At 36.7% G+C, this 23,527-nt stretch overlaps 1 protein-coding gene across 2 annotated transcripts in view; it reads right to left on the reverse strand.

The window, feature by feature from the left end:
* The window catches only part of RTTN (rotatin), a 115,367-nt gene that overhangs the window by 71,547 nt on the left and 20,293 nt on the right, over positions 1-23,527 (reverse strand). For both annotated transcript variants that reach the window (XM_072411503.1, XM_072411502.1), the window contains 12 exons: positions 21,638-21,753; positions 21,036-21,206; positions 17,408-17,620; positions 14,651-14,760; positions 14,099-14,225; positions 12,836-12,961; positions 11,465-11,581; positions 9,095-9,231; positions 6,427-6,598; positions 4,024-4,123; positions 1,436-1,524; positions 318-435 (listed from right to left, as the gene is read on the reverse strand). In XM_072411503.1, coding sequence (XP_072267604.1) covers positions 318-435; positions 1,436-1,524; positions 4,024-4,123; positions 6,427-6,598; positions 9,095-9,231; positions 11,465-11,581; positions 12,836-12,961; positions 14,099-14,225; positions 14,651-14,760; positions 17,408-17,620; positions 21,036-21,206; positions 21,638-21,753 — 1,596 coding nt within the window. The remainder of the gene's footprint in view (positions 1-317; positions 436-1,435; positions 1,525-4,023; positions 4,124-6,426; positions 6,599-9,094; positions 9,232-11,464; positions 11,582-12,835; positions 12,962-14,098; positions 14,226-14,650; positions 14,761-17,407; positions 17,621-21,035; positions 21,207-21,637; positions 21,754-23,527) is intronic.

A 23,527-nucleotide genomic window follows, 5' to 3' on the forward strand; every position in this document is an offset into this window, starting at 1 on the left:
TATTTGCAGAACCAAAAGTTAGAGATATTTGACTTTATGACAGCAGCCAGTCTGACCACACTGCATACTAGTTCGCAGTAAGCCATGATACACACATATAAATAGCATAGGTTCAGATTCACTAAATTAGAAAAAGTATGCAACAGGACAAAAACAAATCTTTCTTAAGAGGTTATTTACTTTGTAATAGTTTAATTGGGTCGCATGTTCTTTTTTAGAAGTAATTAAAGATTTGAGATTAAAAAATCCTATCATATTTATTATTTACATACTACCGGTACATGCTATGTAGCAGAATTGGAATACAGACATCGTACCTCTGAACAAAGTAAGGAGTAAATCTGGTTCTTGTGCCAAAGTAAGGCGTAATACAGGATCGGAATACACCAACTTGCGTAGGAGTGTTAAGCACGGACAAACCATACACTCAAAAGCCTGGGAAAAAAATGACTGTTACACTTGCTTAAAACACTCAGAATACATTTATTGTCATATATTTGAACAATAATGTTTGTTAGGGAATGACCTTCACACATGAAAGTTTGTCTTTTAGAAATGTGGAGTCATTGCTCTAAGCAATGAATTAGCTTTCAGCTGATAACATTCAAGTGGAAGATTGAAATGAAACAATTGAAACTCTTGTCCTTAGAGGAAGTTAGGTTATTTACCATGATTACCTATGATTTGATACAGGTTCGTCAATGTATGCAACTTAAATAAAACCTCACAGTGATGAACTTGCCACAGAGTGAGTGAGTGTGTGTAGTTTTATATTAAAATTAAAAAATACTCTGCCTTCTTTAATAGATTATGTAATTGATGTTTAACTTATGTATGTATTAGGTACTAGGTCATTGATTCTCTATCAGGGAATATAAAAAAAAAAAATATATATATATATATATATATATATATATATATATATATTTATATATATATATGATTCAATAATTGTCTGCATTTGTGTATTCAAATAGAATATGCGACAACATTGGCGTGCAATTGAGAAACAAAGAAAAGCACTGTAACCCTATAATAGAAAGGACCTGCATGGCAGAATCACAAAGTATTGTTATACTAAAATCTTTAGACTTAAAAATAAAGGCAAACCCGTCCAAGCTGACTACATTCAATGAGAGTGACCTTTCTTTGCATAGAGAAAATTGCAATGAAGAACATAGTGGAAGTAAGGCAGATCATTTCAGTTTCCTTCTTTACAAAGTATTTTAAGAGTTTAAAATGACTCCAAGGTTCACATTAAGTACTTACTGTACCAATTAGCATTAAAAAAAAAAACAGTAAAACTAGTGCCTTTTATTACAATGTCAGAGAATGATTTATTTAGAGTAAAAAGGAGGAGTTATTGTTCTCAACAATCTTTGCATCAGTAATGACCGGTTATAATGACACAGATCTTGTACAAAATTGGACTGACCTGCCCATCCTGGTGCACACATTTCTGCAGTACATTGCGTATAGTCTCCACAACCTTCAGATCTTTAACCACACCATGCATTGTAGTATCTGTACATAAGTAAGAAAATGTAAGCAAAGAATACCCAGGAACAAACATACAGTGAAGGGAAAGAAGTATTTGATCCGCTGCTGGTTTTGTACATTTGCCTTCTGACAAAGAAATGACCAGTCTATAATTGTAATGGTAGGTTTATTGTAGCTGTGAGAGACAGAACAACAACAAAAGAATCCTCATAAACCCAGTGCTCAAAATTTAGAGCTTGATGTGCATTGTAATGAGTGAAATAAATATTTGATCCCCTATCAACCAGCAAAATTTCAGGCTCCCGGGTGTCTTCATTGTATACAGGTAACGAGCTGAGTTTAGGAGCACCCTCCGTAAGGGAGTGCTCCTAATCCAAGATCGTTACAGTACCTGTATAAAAGACACCTGTCCACAGAAGCAATCAATGAATCAGATTCCAAACTAGCCACCATGTCCAAGACCAAAGAGCTGTTTAAGGATGTCAGGGACAAGATTGTAGACCTACACAAGGCTGGACTGGGCTACAAGACTATCGCCAAGAAGCTTGGTGACAACAGTTGGCGCGATAATTTGCAAATGGAAGAAACACAAAATACCTGGGGCTCCATGCAAGATCTCCCCTCATGGAGTTGCAATGATCATGAGAACAGTGACAAAGCAGCCCAGAACTACACGGGGGGGGGGGGGGGGGGCCTTGTCAATGATCTCAGGGCAGCTGGGACCATAGTGAGGCTGTGAAGGCCTGAAATCTTGCATAGCCCACAAGGTCCCCCTGCTCAAGACAGTACATGCAAAGGGCGGTCTGCAGTTTACCAGTGAACATCTGAATGATCCAGAGAACTGGGTGAAAGTGTTGTAGTCAGATGAGAGCAAAGTTGACCTCTTAGGCAGCATTCCTCCCCCTCCTAACACGGCAAGTTGAGCTGATGCCAATGACCCCAGGATACAATATGCTTTGGGGGTGTCATTCTGCTAGGGGGACAGGACACCTTCACCGCATCAAAGGGACAATGGGCGGGGTCATGTACTGTCAAATCTTGGGTGAGCCCCTAATTCCCTCAGCCAGGGCATTGAAAATGGGTCATGGATGGGTATTCCAGCATGACAATGACCCAAAACACACGGCCAAGGCAACAAAGGAGTTGGTCAAGAAGAAGCACATGAAGGTCCTGGAGTGGCCCAGCTAGTCTCCAGGTTGATAGGAGATCAAATACTAATTTCACTCATTACAATGCACATCAAGCTCTGAGTTTTAAGCACTTGGTTTTTGAGGGTTCTTTTGTTGTTATTCTGTCTCTCACACCTAAAAATGTACAAAATCAGCAGGGGATCACATACTTCTTTCCCTCACTGTATCTATGTCCTAACAAGTGGTTCTCTCCAGGAATTATTAACGTTGTGCAATCCCATATATATTACCTAACACTCCCTATGGATGAATAAAGTGTTTCACAGACCACAAAGACACCATATTGCTTCCCTTTCCATCGCCAAAAAAATATAATTACCATAAAAACAAAAACTATAACAAAGGCTAAATAAAAAATGAATTCTAAATGATAACAGACTCCAAATGGCCACAGCACAACCACATATCAATATTAAATTTACATTACTTACATAATAGTTATATGACATAAGAGTAGAAATATCAGATCTAATTTGTTAAAAGTAAATACTGCATAACCTGAATACTGAATGAATGCATATGTGCTTTTTAATGTCCAGCTACAATACTGTAAAAACTGCAAAGATCCTTCCAAGCATTGTCAGTTGGTTATACCATCACAAAACAAACCATTACTCTTAGCAAGGAACCAAAGTCTGCTAATAATGCATGCTGGCCTATCTGCTTGTGTTTAGATGAATCAGCCTTGACCTTTTTTAACATGGAGGAACCCTTAAAAATACATTTCAGGTCTTAGTGAACCCCACCTGCTATAATTGCTATATCCACACCTTACAGTACATTAGTCTGGTGGTCAAATTTAAACTGACCTGAGAAGCAAACCTCTGAAGAAACCCCAATTGAGAAACACCATGATGGATTGTACTATATGGTAGTAGGGATTATACAGATGTATAGTCAATAATGCTGCCCCGTACCAATTCGTAGTGCTGTAGTAGTTAGTTTACACAAATTACATGTGGGGCTGTCGTAGACAGTACAAAATACACAGAGTCCTATGGTGTGCGGGGGAGAATATAATGGCAGCAGATTCTAGACTAATTTAAACTTGAACACTGTGTTCATTAGGGTGCAGGTCCATGCTGTCCCATTATTAGTAGCGGTTTCATTTCTTTCATACAGCCTTACTGACATGCAGACCTGTAATGTACAAATTTAAAGATTAAGAGGCAGAAAAAAAACGCTTACAATTGAAACTCCTTGTTCTGGCTATTCCCAAAAAACAAAAACAGATTTGCTGTGACCTGCTGATGTATTCATTCTGGAGAAGAGCAAAGTTAACCTAATTGATTATTCTCAGGTGAAAGAAAACCAAACCTCTTGCTTAGATTACCTTGTGTTATAACTGCCAGCTGTTCAGCGGCTGATTTGCGAAGTGCTATGTCCACAGTTTCTGAAGTTAAGATTTCAGCCACTTTCTTGACAGTTTCTGCCTACAAATTCAATACATTGCATACTGATTAAAAACCCTTGTTCCCTGAAATAAAAACTCAGCTTCAAGAACAAGAAAGGCTAATTGAATTATAGAAAAACTACAGCCTGAATTGTGTTAAGAGATGTCACAGAAAGAAAATAAAGACGCATTAGGAAAACCCAGGTCTGTTCTAAATAATAAACATTTGTATAATTTTTTAGAGCAATGATTCAGGTTATGAGCAACACAATAAAGGTGATTGCTAAATTACCATGCAGACTGTCATTGCTAGTTTCCTGGCTGTAGTGCTGACCCTTTGAATTCACTATTCTGATTTCCTAATCTAGAACAAGTATACAAATATTGTTCTGCGACTTTTCTTATCCGTACACATGTCCTAAAGTACTGAAACCAGTAAGAAAGCATTACAGCCAATTAGCTATTTCTAAAGGTGGGGGTTTCAGCACAAATTTCTTTCATGATAAGTTTCTTTAAAATGTCACTTTGTACTTTTGGACATTTCTGTAGACAGAGTGGTGTGTGTGGGCATTTGCCTCAGTCCAGGCTGTGGGCTGCATGTAAACGGACACTGGCTAGTTTGACTTATGAGAACAGACTACGGATGTCTACCATAATCTAAGCTAATCGATACACTGACTGCATTGAGGAAATACATCTTTGCCAAACATTTACCAATAACACAACATGAAAAAATGATTGTTTCTAATTGAACTGAAAGGTTAAAAAAAGGTTGTAGAAGCTTAGACCCTTTTAAACAAGCCAAGCATATCCACCCCATAGGCATAATTAACTCCATTCAGCAGTCATGGCCTTCTGAGTCAGTGGTAAGTCTTCATTCCCAAATTTCCCTGGCTTTAGCATATGGACCCATCAACGTTTTTGGGGATATATTGTACAGATGTGGCCAAGGCAGCCAACACTTGTAGAGCACAGTTTAAATAATATCCAGATGCCTCAGCAAATGGACCAAGGTAAATATGCAACTGGTGGGGGGCTTCCAGGTTAAATCAGACAAAAAGAGCAAAAAGCAGAAGTACATTTTGGTTTAAAGTGTATAAAAATGAATACATATTCATTTATTTAAATGATAACCAGGGCATTGGGGGTTGGCAGGCAGCAGTGAAACAGTCTGTAGTAATGCCCTGGTGCTCAGTTTTGGTAAAACCTGTGTTGTGTTATTTACAGCATAAATTATTTAATGACCTTCTCATACAATTTAATTTTGAAAGAGGAAAATGTACTGTATACAAAGAGGCAGATAAAGAATGAAAATATCATAAAAATGTCAACTATAAATGAGGACCTAATGAATATAAACAAATGAAACAGGTATACCTTAAATTTGCTGTATTTTTTTTCATGGGCTGATGTGGGCAATTCCTTCATTATGTCATTATCAATTAAGCAGATAAAAGGCCTGGAGGCCTGGAGTTGGGGGGGTGAGAGGTATTTGCATGTAGAAGATTTTGCTCAAAAACATGGACTTTGCTCAAAAACATCTAAAAAAAAGCCAGCACAGTTCTGGAAAAACATTCTTTGGACAGATGAAATCAAGATCAACTTTTAACAGAATGATATCAAGAAAAAAGTATGGAGAAGGCATGGAACAGCTCATGATCCAAAGCATACCACATCATCTGTAAAATATGGCGGAGGCAGTGTGATGGCTTGGGCATGCATGGCTGCCAGTGGCACTGGGACACTAGTGTTTGTCGATGATGTGACACAGGACAGAAGCAGCCGAATGAATTTTGAGGTGTTTAGAGACATACTGTCTGCTCAAATCCAGCTAAATGCAGTCACATTGATCTGAACTCAATTGAGCATGCATTTCACTTGTTGAAGTCAAACAGCAACTGAAAGCCGCTGCAGCAGATAGAGCATTAAAAAGGAGGAAACCCAGCATCTAGCGATGTCTGTGAGTTCAAGACTACAGGCTGTCATTGCCAGCAAAGGGTTTTCAACCAAATTCTAAAAATGAACATTTTATTTTCAGCTTTTTAATTTGTCCAATTACTTTTGAGCCTCTGAAATGGAGTGATTGTGTAAAAAAAAAAAAAAAAAAAAGGCTTTAGTTCCTCACATTTTTGCAATCTTTTTGTTCAACCCACTGAATAAAAGCTGAAAGTCTGCAGTTCAACTGCATCTGAGTGGTTTCATTTAAAATAATTGTTGTAATATAAAGAACCAAAATTAGAAAAATGTTGTCTCTGTTCAAATATTTATAGATCTAACTGTAAAAAAAATGTCCATCAACCTAAAAAGCATATATATTAAACTAAGATCAATAAATATGTTAACCTTGAAAAAGGATATGGCCTTATCATCCAATTTAAGGTCGACTGGCTTTTCTGTAATATAAAGACTAACAGCTTTCGATATTACACTTCCTTGCAGCTCAGGGCGCTTGAATCTTGAATCTCTTTCATTTAGTAGGTGGACTGATAGCCACTTAATGCCCACAGAACGGAGCCTAGAAAAAAATTAAATCATAAAAGCTATTGAAACATTGTAAACTAAACCGTAAAGCAGTTTATTGATAACCAATGTGTCTACAAACCCTCCGAAAAAAACTATTTTACTTTACGACTGCAACATTTACTTGCAATACTTTGAGACATTTTACCCTAGCACATTTGTTTCTAATATCTAAACTACTCTTCATAACTTTTTACCCAATAACATCTAGCAAAACTTACAAAAAGGCCCTAAAATGCCACAGACAATTTTAAAATTGGGGTGTTCACAGAAAGATGTTCACTTAGCAAACAGAATATTCACTTTGCAGAGCAAATATTATTATTATGAAAGTAAGCTGTATCAGCTTGGAATATACAACCATGTGGTAGGGAAAACCCCAGCTAAGTGGTCTATCTACAAGAAAAGAATATCCTGTAACTCAACTAAAATATCACTATTCTGCTCTAATTAAACTGTATTGTCAGCTAGAATGATCAGGTAGAACAACAATGAGCTAGTATTTTGAAAGGGAAATTTAAAAAAAAATAAAATAAAATAGAGCAACCTAATTCCAGTATTGAAGGCCACATGCAGGCCAGATTTTGGTATAAACAGAAATTTTCTGACTCTTTGTAACTTAATTTTTACTTCATTTAAAAAAGGGTTTTGGTTTCCTGGGGGCTGCAGTTAAAGACTTTTGCCACAGGCAGTTCTAATAGGCCTGTAGCTAAAATAATAGTGATCTAGTCCATAGGGATTCATAGGGAGCACCATCTCTCTCTCTGACCCTCTCCAGTCTGGTTTTAGAGCTGCTCATTCCACCCAAACAGCACTTACTAAAGTGGCCAATGACCTCATCAGAGTCAAGTCTCAAGGCAACTTTTCCCTCCTCCTTCTCCTTCATCTTTCCTCTGCTTTTAACACTGTTGATCACCCCCTTCTAATACAAATCATGCACTCCATTGGTATCAGTGACACTGCTCTCTCTTGGTTTCCTTCCTATCTGTCTGACCGCTCCTTTCAAGTTTCTTTCAATGGTAATTCCTCATCTCCCCTCCCACTCTCCTCCCTGTTGGTGATCCCCTTGGGTCAAATGCATCTGTCCACCCCTGACTGTCTCATGCTGCCTGTCCGCCATCTCATCATGGATGTGTGACTGACTCCTGAAACTCAACCTGGATGAAACAGAACTCATCAAACTAACTGTTAACAACACTGTTATTTGTCCCTCCCCTCAGGCACTTTGTCTTGACTTCACCTTTGATTATGCCCTCTCATTTACCCCCCTATATTTAGAACATTTCCAGGTCCTGTCACTTTCATCCATGGAACATATCTAAAATCCGCCCCTACCTGTCCCCAGAGACCACAAAACTCCTTGTACAAGCTCTTCTCTCTGGTCTGGACTATAGCAACATTCTCCTCTCTGGTATTCCACAAACCCAACTCTCTCCTCTACAATCTTATTATGAATGCTGCAGCCAGACTCATCATCCTTCTCACCGCTCTTCCTCAGCTGCATCTCTTTGCAGTTCTCTTAATTGGTTTCCATTCACTTTAGAATCAAATTCAAGCTCCTGTGCTTTGCCTTCAAATCCCTCCACAGTTCTTGTCCCACTTACATTTCTGACCTGGTAAAAAAAATACTCCCCCAGCCCCTCTCTCCGCTCCTTGAATGACCTACAACTGACTTCGTCACTCAAAACTTCATCAAACGCACGGCTCCAAGACCTTTCTAGAGCTTCCCCAACTCTCTGGAATGGTCTTTCTCGTCCTATTCAGCTTGCTCCTTCTTTCTGCTCATTTAAAAGAGCACTCAAAACCCTTTTCAAACTTGCCTACCCATCTTCTTCTGTCTTTTGAAACCGTCACTACTTCCCTCCACTACATATCTCCCCTCCTATTGTGTGTTAATTCCCGTACCTCCTAGATTGTAAGCTCTTCGGGGCAGTGTCCTCTCCTCCTGTGTCACTGTCTGTTTTTGTCTGTCAATTGCAACCCCTATTTAATGTACAGTGCTGCGTAATATGTTGGCGCTATATAAATCCTGTTTTTAATTAATAATAGGGATAAATATTGTGTATGTATGTCCAGTAATGTTACCATTTGCATGTATTAATTACCTTTGGAATTAAATCAATGTCCTGAACTAAGATGCCAGGTTGGTTCTAGGGGAGCCAATTAACCTACACGTCTTTGGGATGTGGGGGAAACCTTTGGTGCCCCAGCAGCCTCTCACCTAATGACTTTTTACAAAATTACAATTTTGCAGTCAGGACAAAAGGTAACTAATTCTACCCTTTGCCTGCAGCAGACCAATGACATCTCTTGACGGTGTTCTTTTTATTGATAAAAAAAATTGAGAATTTTTAAAAAAAACTTAAACTGTTGCTGTACACTGTAAGGTATCAGAAATTTAAAAGGAAAAAAAGTGACTGCTGTCAACATTTAGATAGCACGAAGGTACTAATGTGCAATATGATGCACATAAATACAGAAGTTCACTTACGTTAGCTTTTTTGCAAACAGAAATCGAAGAGCAGCTTTTAAAAGAGCTGTTTTAGGTAAAGTTCCTTCACCCTTTTCTGATGTCTCACATAAGGTTAGGATAGAGTTGCCCAATGCATCATCTACATCTGCAAAGCCCTGAAATAGAAAAAAACATAAAAGAAACAACTTAAAACAAAACTGACATTTAAAACTCATTTGGCAATAGAGAGAGAAGACAAAAATAAAAAATAGCAACAAAGAAGTTCTACTTCTAATAATAAAAGCATTATAAATGTTGAAGGTCAAAAAAAGGGCCCAGAGATCTAACAACTAACCAAATAACACTGCCTTCCATCTGCCTACAGCAGTTGGAAGTATGGTGAGGATTATGTTTTTATGGATTATTACACTTAGCACAATGATAATACACATAGCAATAAACCCAAACGAAAATTTGATATTATGGGAAAGACTAACTACCGTGTTTCCCCGAAAATAAGACCTACCCCGAAAGTAAGACCTAGCACTATTTTCTAAACCTTCCCTAATATAAGACCTACCCCGAAAATAAGACCTAGTGTAAATCTGTCCAGTTCAGAAAAAAAACCCACCCAAAACTGTAATTCAGCCTAAAAAATCTAAAGCTTAATACCCCCATCTAAAATTTAAAATCCTAATCTAAAGCTTAATAATCCGCACGCAAGCCCTAGCGCCCCCCCCCCCCCCGCACGCGGGGGTCCGTAACAGCCAGCCCACCCCTGCTCAAGATCCCCCTTAACTACATACAGCAGGTCAGAGGAGAAAAAGAGAAGAAAAGAAAAGCATACATAAATTAAAAACCGGAGGACAGTACTCACCGAGTCGTGTTCTTTCCCTGTGAAGGCAGCGGGACACTGAAAGAAAGCATGCGGCAGTGCACACTCCGGAGCCGCACAAGACGATGCTTTCTTTCTAGTTCCGGCTCCTGTCACAGGCGGAGTGATACTACATGCACTCCGCCTGTCAGAAGCCAGAACTCGGGCTCGCGTCTTCCGAAAGGTAAGTTTTTTTTTATTTTTAAGACCTACCCGGAAAATAGGACCTAGTGTGTTTTTGGGAGCCAAAAAAAATATAAGACAGTGTCTTATTTTCGGGGAAACACGGTAGTGGCATTTAGAGCTATATATCTAAAAGTGTAATATTTATTTCACTTAGCTGTCTGGCTTACTGCTCTTTATTAGGCATAGCATTAATGATTGCTAGTTTTTTTCTTCTTTGGGGTTTTTAAACAAGAAATCAACTTTGTGTCTGGAAATACTGTTTACTATTCTACAGTCTTAAATATTAATGTCTTCTGTTCTGACAACCTCCGGGACCTTTAACATATTAATGCATGAATGTTAGTTATTAAACCTCTTCTACATAACCCAGCCTGCAAATGTGTGCTTGTATTATTCAAACATGTCAGTGCACCATTAATTACTATAAAGGGTTCGCACAAAGATACCGCCAAAAGTCTAAATCAGTGTTGGACAACAGTGATGAAGTGTAACATGTCTGCTGCATTAGTAAACAAATGGATATCTTTGTCTCAGTGAAATCCCTTGCATGCAAGCCTATCTTAGAAATCAGTTGAGGTCCCTTGTCCAATCTGTGCTTAAGCTTGATTATTAGACATTATTATTACCTTGTTTTGCTATAGTGCTGACATATTACACAGCTTAAGTACTGATACAGGTAACCAGTTCCTCTGCATTATTGTTATACAACTTAGAGATGGTTTTTGTAAATAACAAGTATTAAGAACATTAAATTTAGTGTGACATCAACAAGGTACTATAAAGAGCTAGAGTAATTTTTTTCTGCTGCATATTCACAGTTGCTTTGAAAGTATAAGTCTGAGATTTGGCTATCAAATAGTAATTTGATTAAAGTATTGCACATTTTCACAAATCATTTGTGAATCTGTTTTTCATGCTTGATTTCATTACTGTCATAAATGAAGAGCTTTTTAGACCAGCCACACTATTCTTTTCCAATGGCTCTTCCTAATCAATATCAGTCACATTCTGTTAAAACTTGCCGACTCATACACTTTAACTGTGGGAAAGAGAAATGAAGCACAACTTGTGTGCGTAGCATGGCAAAGGAGGATGCAGTGTCTTCATATTAATGAGAAAAGATGAAGAAGAAATTAAAACCATAATGATAAGATTCTTTATCTAGCGGATCTCCTCTCTATGAAAAACTAAAACAATTCTGAAACATTGCAAAACTATCACTTAGTATCCAATTTGTTGCTACTAACAATTCTTTTGTCAATAAATCTAATAATTAAAAAAAAAATTCTGCTTTCACAGGATTAATACACAAGTATGAGTAAATGAGCAAAAGATAAAATGGACAATACCTGTAAAATTGGTATAACAGGATTAAGTGCTTCAATAAATTTATTCCAGCACAATGCAGTCATCACAAGTTGTCCTTGAAGTAAAAATGTTAAAATGGCCTTAGCAGCACAATAAATCTGTAAAACAAAAAATAATCAAATTCTTTTCCAGGATTTTATTTTCTTTAAGGACATAGTCACATGGTAAAACGCAAGGCTGAAAATATTAGTTTGAATAGACAAGTTCCAAGCAACACAACTGTGTCAGGGTTTTCCCAGCAACAACAGAAGACCAGCAATAGACTCAGAAATTGGTTAAGTGTGTTTAATAAAGTGGTGAACATATACAAATCAAAATGGCACTGCAAATAATAGGGAATATTCTGCAAAAAAAACCTAAATAGTCTAGAACTATCAATGAGCCTATATTCATGCAATGTACAACTATATAAAAAAGTGGAAAAATTGGAAGGCAAAGGTGTCCCTAGTTGTCACATTCTGATTGATACCAGAAGCCTCTCAAATTGAGGTTATTGACAAAAACCCCTAGGTAGCCCATGAGGGGAATGTAATGGCAAAAGGGAACTGCTGTACTGATAAATACCTGAATACCTTAATACCTCATATCTACCTGTGTACTTGCAGTGTAAACTGAGTTGCAGTTGAGTTGCAGTACTCATGTGTTAACAAAGGGCAAGTTGATGGGAGAGACAGAGAGATGATCTCATCAGTCTGATACTTCTCCTTTTAGGTTTCCAGTTGTAGACTGAGGGGCAGTCAGTAACTGTATGTATAACTGCAGTACAGAAAAAGTTGGTCTTATGCCTTGCTGGTCAGGGTTGTATAGATCTTGAGATTGGATGGGGAGAAATACAAATACTCTGGCAGACAAGAACTATTAGTGTAAGTATTTTATCTTCATATTTAGCTATTTGGCTGGAGTTTAGCTTTTATTATGTATTAGCCCACATACAGAGTAAAGAGGCTCCTATATCAGAGCTAGTCTCCTCTAGCTTTGAGCAAGCTTCAGATTACATATTCAGGAAATGCCAGGAAAAACACAGGGCAAGGCAGATTGGACACAAGTGAAGCAGCATGCTGCATTAAAACTGAAGCATGGAAAAGCAAAGCAAAGATGAAGCAGCCATGGAGACTCAATTGTTTTTAATGAAAGCTTGGGTAGTGCATTATGGATGCTTACAAAAATGTGTTTGAAGCAAAACATGGGTATTTTATGTGTGCCTGCAGCGGTGGAGACTAGGCTTCAGAGACTAGTGCTAGAGACATATTAACACAACACATGTGGTACCCTTTCCTCATTTGACACCATAAATGTATTTCTAAAAAACAAAAAAGCGTGCACAAATAAAATAGTAAAATGTGAATGGATACCTCTTTGTTAGAATCTTGCAGACCAAATGTAATTATTTCATAGAGGACTTTTGAATGAAGTAAAAAATTTATACTACTGCAAATTGAAGACACCGGCTTTGTCACATTGTAAATTCCTAAGGCATCCTAAAAGTAATAAAATAAATTGTCAGTACACACTGTATAAAAGGCACATATATGGCAATTGTTTATATTTCATATATAAAATCAAAGATTTTTATATCTACACAGGTAGCCTGAATAAGACCTTGGTCAAAAGTATGTGATCTGGTGTGTAACAGTGTTACGCTATACTTTATATTAATTAAATGCATCGATGACAATTTCAGTATGGTCAAACCCACACTACACAATTACAGTAAACATAAATCGAAGAACAAAGCACCAGTTCATATGCAGAAAAACAAAAGTCCCTGTACACAAGAGCCAAGTTAGGCTGTGCATCCCTCATCTCTTATAATGTTAGGTTATTTAAAGCAGCACATTTTAGTGACTAGGAAACCATAGAACAGAGACAGCTTAATACAATCAGATACTTTAGGCTAAAAGCGACTACAATGGCCATTTAAAGAAGATTTAAATGTAAAAAAACAAAAAGTCACCAGGAGGTGGAGGGTTTTTTAAATCCCTTTTTTTTTTACAAAATAGACACGCAAAGCTCCAACTCCTGGTGGCTTTTTGTTTTATCCCTACACTGCACGCACCCAAGTTACATAATCAGTAACTATCCTGGAAGTTTATGATGAAGATAGTAGCCTCCTGGGACACAGCTCCGACAGGTTCCTTGACCTGCTGTCCATACTTGCCAATTATGGCAAAAGCTCAATGGCAAAAGCAGCAACACAATAAGTTCTGTTTAAAGTAATGATTTCATAGGAAATCAACTATAAATAGGAAAATGTCATCACCCCAAGATGGGGATGAAAAACTGCGTGTAAGAACAACGGGTAATTGGTTGCAATGTGGTTGGGGAAAAAGCACCAGTCATACCAATACATTCATGTTCATTTGTGCTACAAAACATAGCCAGATTGTGTCAGATTTAAAGTGTTTTTAAAAGCTTACTTATTTTTTTTAAAGGTAAGGGTGCCTAAGATCCAAGTTTATTAAATGCATTAACTTCTGATTCTGAAATTTTACTATGTATAATTTTTTGTCCTTAATCCAAATAAAATCTAAAAGCATTTGAGCTCATTTTGATCAAACTAGTTTTAATGTTTTGGTACATTAATAATTTCATGAAGTGAAACCGTTCATTATTACCTTAACAATTTCAAGACAGTTATTATAAGCCTCAGCTCTCACAGCAGGCACCCAGTGGGACATCATGCGCAGGAGTACTTTCTGAGACTCTTCCAAAAGTACAGGACCGCTTTGTGCAGAGTTATATCTGTAAAGAGTCATGGATGGCAAAATTCATTCATCACATATTAAAACTACAACAATCCTTGTAATAGGTCAAATAATAAAAGGCTACGTCAAAAGTATTAAACATAATAAGGTTTATATCCCAGCTTATTAAGAGAAACGTCACTTTGCATTGTAGGAAAACACCAGAACATAAGAAAGATTTCTTTAATTGGTATTGCCTGACCTCTGGTGGCTTCAAAAGCAATGGATTTTACTACACAATTTATAAACAACAAAAAATATACACAGATTACTACATAAAGGATGATTGGTACATTTTTAATGTGTTTATGCATTGCAGAAAAATTAACATAACCAAAGCAATCAAGAATCATTAATTAATCATAATACATTAGGTCAGAAGTACAACCAACAACAAGAATCACACTTTTAGAAACCACTTACATGTCTGAACAAGCGTAGATGAATTTTCGAACCAATGAGAAATGCTTGTGATAGGGAAGGCTAGCGAGGGCTTTTTCAGCCAATTCCACCAGTTCCAAAAAGTTTGCTCCCTACATAAATTAAAAAAAAAAGTACATTTGATAAATCAATAGTGAAGTAAAATTCTGGATTCTAAATCCTTGCTGACCAACCGGTGGGTGTTTGGCACTTATTGTGTGGTCATCAGGAGATTTGCCAACAGTCTGTTTTCTCAAAATATACTTTAAAACGGGTCTGAGCAGTTAAAGGATTTGGTTAATTTCTTTTACACTACCTTTTTTCGTGTTGTCGATGCCTATTTTTTGTGTGTGTTTTTTAAGGTTAAAAAGTAATTTGCACTAATTCTAGTGTCAAATTAAAAGGACCATTGAAGAAATGATCCTAGACTTAAGACACATTGCATGAGACTGCTAGAGATTATCAAGAACGTCCCTGGTATCAACAATTCCTATGTCTATCTCCTGCAGGCTCTGGTCATCATTTAGTCTGATCTCTTTAAGTATGCCGTAGTATCTGTCCATCTTCTGTTGCATGTCCTGTTTTTGTATAATTATTATGTGTACACCTATGGTGCCTTTAGAGGCTCTTATAACAGGACAATAATCACCAAATTTAATGGATGCATAATGACAAAACATAATTTCCAAATAAAAGTTTAAATTTGGACAATCTCCAAAGAGATCAGAGATCTCCTTTCACTTTGTTTCTGTGAACAATATATGTACTGCATCATTCCAAAACAACCCTAAGCAATAAAATTTTTAGACGGTGGCCTAAAGGTGGCACGGTGGCCTAAAGGTGACACTCTGGTCTTTGCAGCGCTGGGTCTTAGGTTCAAATCTTAGCAAGGGCACTATCTATATGGAGTTTGCATGTTCTCCCTGTGTTTGCGTGGGTTTCCTCCAGATACTTCGGATTCCTCCCACATTCCAAAAACATGCAGTTAGATTAACCTTATTAGCGACCTGACTGTACTAAAGACATATGACTATAGTAGGGACAGTAGACGTGAGCCCCTTTAATGACAGCTAGTGACATAACTATGGACTTTGTAAAGCGCTGCGTAAAACATTAGCACTATATAAATACTAATCAATATTAACAATAATATCAAACCCTGTACACAAAATATTAAAAAACAGCATTCAATCTACATTCACTGTTGAGATTAACGTACAGTGTATAAGCCTTTTTTAATTTGTGTTGGAATTCAAACTTATCAGACATCAACAAAAGCCCATCAACACAGCTTTTATACCCATTCACTGATAACACTGATACCTCTGGCTATCTCCTTATATTCTGGACCAGAGAGCACACTGCAATTCAGCATTTTAGTGCTATAGATAATAATAAGCCTCAAGCATTCATCACACTTTTCTTTTTAATGATCTTTTAGACCCTATACTTAGACAAGGATAGTTTATTAATGGAATAATAAAATATGAATTTTAAGATAATCAACCTCTATAACTTGGTTCTAACTATAGTAATTTAGTAAAGTTAATCTTCCAAGAGATAATTCACTTATCTTAGTAAAAGACACCAAACTCTTCACTCCAGCCATCCAAGCATGTGCAAGTAAAACTTTTTTTTTAAAAAAACTAAAAAATTAAAAACAAAATATTCCTTGCAGAGGTATATTTTGGTGAACAGCCTAAACTCCTTTAGTAAAATGACCCCCACACCTACAAAGCAAAACAACTGTAAGCAGTGAGATCCTTTTTGCAGAAGGGATAGGCTATGTCTCTTCTGCAATAAAACAAACTTTCCTGCATTTCTGCTAGCTTTCGTAGAATGTACAGCAGCAACCTATTCACAACTCAGTGTACAATGTCGGCATACCTGAAAACTGCGAATGAATTAAGTCCCATGAAAATATGTGGGAATCACATCATTCCAACCTGGCCAATCAAGTTAGCGGAAAAGTACTGGGTTAAGATGCCAGTAAAGGAGCTAGGAAAGGGGTGTTAGGTTCTACTTTAGGGCAATCCCAGTGTCCTGTATACATGGAAGCCCCCTGTGTTAAGATCCCTAGAAAGTGGGCGTGGGGCATACTAAAATGAAAAAAATCACAGGTAGCAAAAATTAAGTAGACATAAAAAAAAAAAAAATATGGAATATGTGGAAGTAGAAAACACTGCTTGTAAAGGCTAAGGTAAACATTACAAAAACATACTAAAAGCCTTCATTAGATCAACATTCAATTTATCAAAATGCCCCCCCCCCCCCCACCAGTTCCAATCACTATTGTAAGCTTTAACACCCATTCAAGATTCCCAAAGACTTAATCAGAGATTAAATGGTTCCTTCCCAGGACAATTTGGTCCCTAGAAAGGCTACTGGTTTCCAGCACCATTCTTAAAATTACTTACAAGAATATTACTGAATAAGCAATAACATATATGTATTCCATTATAGTATGCCATAACTGATGTTTCCTACTCTGCAGGGTGCATGTAGCGCATACATAATGTATATTAGTGAACGGTGTACAGTAACTGTTTTAAACTGCTGGTATTTTAAATTGACTAAAATAGTTCAAATGAGCAGGAATATGACACTACAGGGTCATTTAGCATACATAATCACAACCATGCCTGTGGTTCCACATGGCAGGCACCATTTCCACATACTGGCCACTATTATTCCCTACCTGTTATAAGAAATGACTGATACAAGAAAGTGATGTACTACATTAGTAAGCCTTGTACAAACCTCTTTGCTTGAACAGGACATAAAGGATGCTGTACACTCAATTGAATACACAGTCTCCGAGGCTTGTTTATAGACCCCGTAGTCCTCAGAATTCAGCTGCTCCATAAAAGCTATAATGGATTCATGAACGCTGGGATATGCAATACGAAATGGCAGGTCGACAGATAGGAGAAACAAAGCATTCATCAAGCTTTCCGGCAGCACATCGTTTGCCTTAAGAGGAACAAAAAAGATTTACGTACATATATAAATACATTTCAAAAGCATTGAAGACTTTATTTACACTACCACTAATTTCAGATAAAGCAGCAATGCAGCCACTTGCACAGTATAACATTTTAAATATTTCATTGAAAAACATTTTATTTTAATATTTCATTGAGTGACAAAAAGACATAAAACCCTGCCATCAATGTGCCCAGTCCAGTTCCCTAAAGGACCAATTTGGATGAGCTTGTTCAGTGAGCTCTCCAGTCTTCTACGGAATGGTGCCTGGGCTGATTATAATTCCTAGCTCCACTGTAATGTCTTCAGAAATCAAACTCACTAAAGGGAGGCACTTTTGTGACTTAATGTGCTTAGCACAGCATGTATTTTCAATGACTAGGAATATGAGCAGAATATCAACCAATCCATTCCGCCCTCATTATTTTTAAGTCGCTGGAGTGAGTCACAGTTCTTACACAATGGGAGTTTTTTTTTATTTTTTAATCTGCCTGCTCTTCAATACTCCGTTATAATAACTAAAAACTTAGAATGCCAACAAAAACAACTGATACACTAAAGCTGTGTTAATGGCACATGTAAGTTTGGCTGCATATATAGTATATATGCATTTATTTTGATATTTGTGTTAATGGATAGCATATGTTTGTGGAGCTGAAAATGTTTAAAAAGAATGCTTACAAATCCAGGAAAAAAATGCTGTAAACATCTTGACAACAGGCAGAGGGCAGCAAAAGCCTGCACACAGCAAAAAAAGAAGACATTCTATACAAAACATGTCTCTAGCAAAGTTCTTCTACAGGCCAACTAAACAGCCACAAACACTTTTAAAAGATCAATAATAAAAATGTAAATTCCCTTTGTTATGTATTCACGTTACCTTCTAATACTTTATTCTAATTTTATTCTTACTGCAAAACACCAATAAAACCCAAAGTTCACGAAAAAGGATCATTTTAATTTAAGTTATAAAATTTGACATCTACATGCAATGTATAAGTTACAATAAAGCATGAATAGATTTGCCATATTTGTAAAACTAAAAAATAATTATATATTTATGTACGGTTCATCATTTTACATAGCAATGAATATGACTAAGGAGCCTACAGCTTCAAACCCTATAAATCAGTCCATAAGTCTGAAAAATTTGTCAAGGTCTTTTGCATAGGAAAGCATAAATTGAGTTTGAGTAAGTAACAGATAAAGATACACAATGAGATTTAACTGACATGGAAGTTGAATTCAGTAAAGTGCCCATGGGAACGTGAAGCTTTAACGCATCACAGAGGGTGTCAAATTTCCTTTTCTAAAGTAACCAACTTTTTAACTTAAGATACAAACTCAGCATACAGAGAACCTGGCACTGGATGTCATTCTGGTCAAAAGACAAGTAGTGAGGATCACAAGGTGGTGAATATTGCAATAAGTGAACCCTGCTTGTTCATGGGGATTTTCATTTTACAAAGAAAAGGTCCCAAATTTAAGCTGGTAAATGTTAAATGTTATTTTAATCTGTAACACTAATGTAATTTATTATCTACTAATACAATCTTAATCCCTGCAAATGTGTACTTACCTTGTAAAGCACTAAATGTATTGGGCTGTTATGGAGTAAGATAGTAGCTTGTCATTTATGCTAACAGGAGAACTATACAAATAGATGACTTTATAACACAGAATATTGGTTAGCATTTGAAATCCATCTAATATTAGTTTAAAGTGAATTCACAATTGACAGAATTGGAGGAATAAACCAAAAATAGAAAAAGGATACATTCACAAAGCTTTAATACCAGGACAGTGACAGGATAATATAATAATTTAGCTACATGACTGTCATTTGTACAATGCATTAGGATCAGCTCCAAATAATCACCAAACATTTCTATTCTTATATTGGTGGGTTAAGCTTTAAAAATTGAGCCTTTGAACCCATTAACAAAGTAATGAACATACATATTGCTGTGCAATGTGATGCAATTCATTCTTAAAGGCACTCAATCACACTTTCTGAAAGGGCTGCACAGCAAGACAACACACTATAGTGGACTGTAGTTAATTCCTGAAAATATGGACAGTCAAATTTTTGGACTGCTTTGGTGCATTGGGAAGCCTTTTCCAATTCAAAGAAAAACATAGTAACATGTGACATGAATGCTTATTGATGCACATGCTCTGAACCAGTACATATGTAAATGGCCTTAAAGAGAAACTAAACCCAAATCGCCAAAAAAAAAAAAACTTAAATCCTGCAGGGCAGTTTGTTCTGGGCGCTCCCATCTTCTCTTCTTCTTCCTACGTCACCTGACCCAGGCACGAGGTCGGGTGACGCAGGATGAAAAAAAAAAAACGACAATCTCACTGCAAGCTCACTACAAGCTCCTCCTTTTGTGCATGCCTGAGAACAGAACACGTGTTTTAAAAAGTGTATCTAAACCTATATAAAGCAAACAAGCTTTAATTGTAGTGTTATTAGTACTCAGATGCAGTGCCTGCATTTTTCTTTTTTCAGGCTTTTCTTATTTTCCATAGGTGATCTTGCGAACAACACACTTCCTAACCTAGGTTGACAACACTAATTCATTGTTTTTTTTATATATTGCATTTGTCACACTAGAATGCATGCTCCTTATTTGGGCTTTACAACAACTCCTGCTTCCTTTATCTTTAGTTTTTTTTTTACTTGACGACTTTTCCAATAATACACTTCCTGTCCTGGAGTGACAACAGTCCTTCACTGTCCTGTATCCTTGGAGGAGCTTTGTTGTCATGCTAGGCTGCTTGCTTCTAACCTGGAATACAAAACAGCTCATCTTCACCTCAATGACATGTTCTGTACTGCACAGAGGTAAAGTCCCCATGGATAATAACACTTCTTAGAGTTCAGCGTAGCAAAGGCAGAATGTGCAGGAAGTTAAGATCTCACTGCATTTCTGATAGGTTTCTTCTTTGCACTTGAACAGAGCTTATAGTCTTTATTGCATTTTTAGTTTATAAACCCCGAGATGCCAGTGTTGTCACACTGTGAACACCAGTAGTCATGCTAAGCACCTTTAAAATAGGCTGGCACCTATGTAGCTCAGAACTGAGGAAAATGTGTTGTTATAGTTTGACAGCTTGTTGGATTTCACAAGCATTCAGCTTTAAACTGACTGCTGTACAAACTCCATTACGGTGCCTTGTAATAGGCAAGTGAGAGATCAATACTGAGAGTTATAGACAAACAATTCTTAGCTGCAGCATTATATCTAAAGAGTAAACTCACTCCAACTCGAGCTGTAGATAGCAGTTCAAAAGGGAAGACCATCGAGCCTTAACTGGGGTATTAATATTTACCAAAACAATCCTGAGAAAGAATCTTAAAAGGTTTTGCATTTCAGGATTGCTCTTCATCCCTCACCTTTTCCACCGGGAGAAGCGTTTGCAGCAGTCGCATTGTAAAAAGAGAGATGCTGATAAATGCCATTCTGTGGTTCACAAGAGAAGAGTCAGGCTTCTCAGAGCTATTGTTATTTTTATGATACAATATAGCCTCCCCAAGTGTATCCAGCACAAAAAGCAGTTTACATCTCTGTAAAAAGAAAGCACAAAAGTGAGTTTTTATTACATTATTGGAATAGGTTTAAATCATATAAGAGATGTGGAATTTATTGCATCTGTGCTCAAGAAAAAGACACCCTTTCCAAAAAATCATTTATAATCAAGTTCATATTTTGCTGGCTTGTGGTCCATGCATAACCTTTCTAAGAAAAAAAAAAAACAGAAAAATAAAAAGGTGTTATTGACATTGGCTTATTATTTGCCTTCCCCCTGGTTACCACAGCAACCTGCACTGCTGCTTAGGCCTTTGGTACCCTGGTGAACAAAGAAATGCTTTGTGAGCATGTTTTTATTGATGCAAACTTAATATAGGCTAGATGGCTGGTATCAAAATTTAATTGCTGGTCAAAGATATTTAGTGCATAGCACGTTGTTTCCATAATCACAATGCTGCTATCTCACCAGTTCTTGTCCTATGAGACTCCGATCCTCCCATACGTTTTCTGAAATGGCATCACAAAGCAACACCAAGTTTTCACTAAGCAGTTCAAGAACACGTTGTGACATCTTTCTTCTTTCTGTAAGTGTAAGAAAATAAACATGTTTTCCATGGCAATTCATTAAACATAAATAAATTATAAAGGTCAGCAAACAAGCCGTTTTTGTTTGCCACAAAATTTCCAACAATTAATTCCATGCATTTTATAAAACATTTACCATCATCTGGATGGAAGCGCCTTCTTTACCCCTCTGAACACAATACATAATACCAGGTTTAAATGTATGTAAATTATCACAAGTATTTTTTGGGAAAAATAGGTTTGCAAATCCTAAATTTGGTGACATCTGTCAACAAAATAGATTTTACTGGGTCACCGTTATCAAAATACAGAAAACAAAAAAGGATTCTAAAGAGAATTATGAATGAGCAGATTTGCCAAACTGGAATCTTCCCAAGACTTTGAAACTTGATTAATAAACAATAAAGAACAAACATCCAATTAAAGCTGCAGTCACTCTTTATTCTATCATATCTATGTAATGATGGGTTTTCTGCTCCCAATGATACTTGTCAGAATGAGAATGAGTAGAAGACATAATTAAATAGCCTGTTGTAAATATTTAAAATATTTCAATTAATGGCATTGACAGTAAATTGTTTACAATTATAAACCAATCTGTCAAGGTATCAGTGATGCTAGTAGGCCTATGCCAAAGAAATACTCATCCTAGTTAGAGATTTAAATGGACACATGGAAATCCAAAAAAGACAAAGATGAAATCGTTGCCAGGCGGCTGCTGCAAAGGCTGACAAAATCCTGCATTGTATTAAACAGGTAATAATATAAGAGTATTGTGTACTCTACATCCAGAAAACAAGTTCTATCTTGAATCCCTATATACAAAATACATGTACTATGTACTTAGGGAGGTTAAGAGGCAGGAAACTTTCTTATGTAGCGTGAATGAAAAATTATGTCATTGAGGCAAACTGGTAAAGTTAAGAAAAAGACTACATACATTTTAATCAATAACTGGTTATAAGATGCCATTTACGATGGCTGCAGTTAGATGAATATAGCAGTGCATACAACAGTTGGGAGATCACCCAATATCATGATTACTGGGCCAAAACCAAATACATGCCTAATAATTTAATCCTTTCCTCTCTTCCACACCCTGAAAATGATTAGGCTCACACAATGATATCGTCTAACAAATCAGAAAATATTCCTATACCAACAAGCTCCCCGTAGCTGTCAAAGGACTCATAATGGACACCTAAGATTAGACAAAAAACAGCCTAAAAACAATACATTATACTGTGATAGTTTTTCATTTAGACTATCTCAAGGTTTGCAGGTTTGGCTTTCTAGAGATGTAACCCCTTCAACAGTTTTGAGTAGAACGAGTGGTCAATTCATTTTATGTGTGTGGATACTGCAATATTTAACTTTTAGATTAACTAGAGGTTTGTCTCGGGACAAATTTTCTAGACATATACCCCCTTCCCTTAATTTGAAGCAGCAATGTGTACCGTTATTCCAAACCAGTAAGTGTCAAAGAAGTGTGAAAGAACAAGTAAACGTCAATGTAAATTAAACAGCTTTTTCACTAAAAATTACATCTTCAGTTAAAACAATGGAATTCATTTTTTGCACCTGTATGTAACGTCTTTCCCACTGTTAGGTTGACTGTCACCTTGTGGAGGTTTCTTTAATGCATTAAATTGAAATTTTTTTTTTTTTGCTAATGTAAATTATGTTTTCTGTGAAATTGCTACTATGGACTGAAACTTTGACCTTTTTCTGCACAAGAGGAGACCAGTGAAAAGCACATGGGCATGGGCAT

The sequence above is a fragment of the Pyxicephalus adspersus genome, chromosome 5 (assembly GCF_032062135.1).
Source record: "Pyxicephalus adspersus chromosome 5, UCB_Pads_2.0, whole genome shotgun sequence".
Lineage (NCBI taxonomy): Eukaryota > Metazoa > Chordata > Amphibia > Anura > Pyxicephalidae > Pyxicephalus > Pyxicephalus adspersus.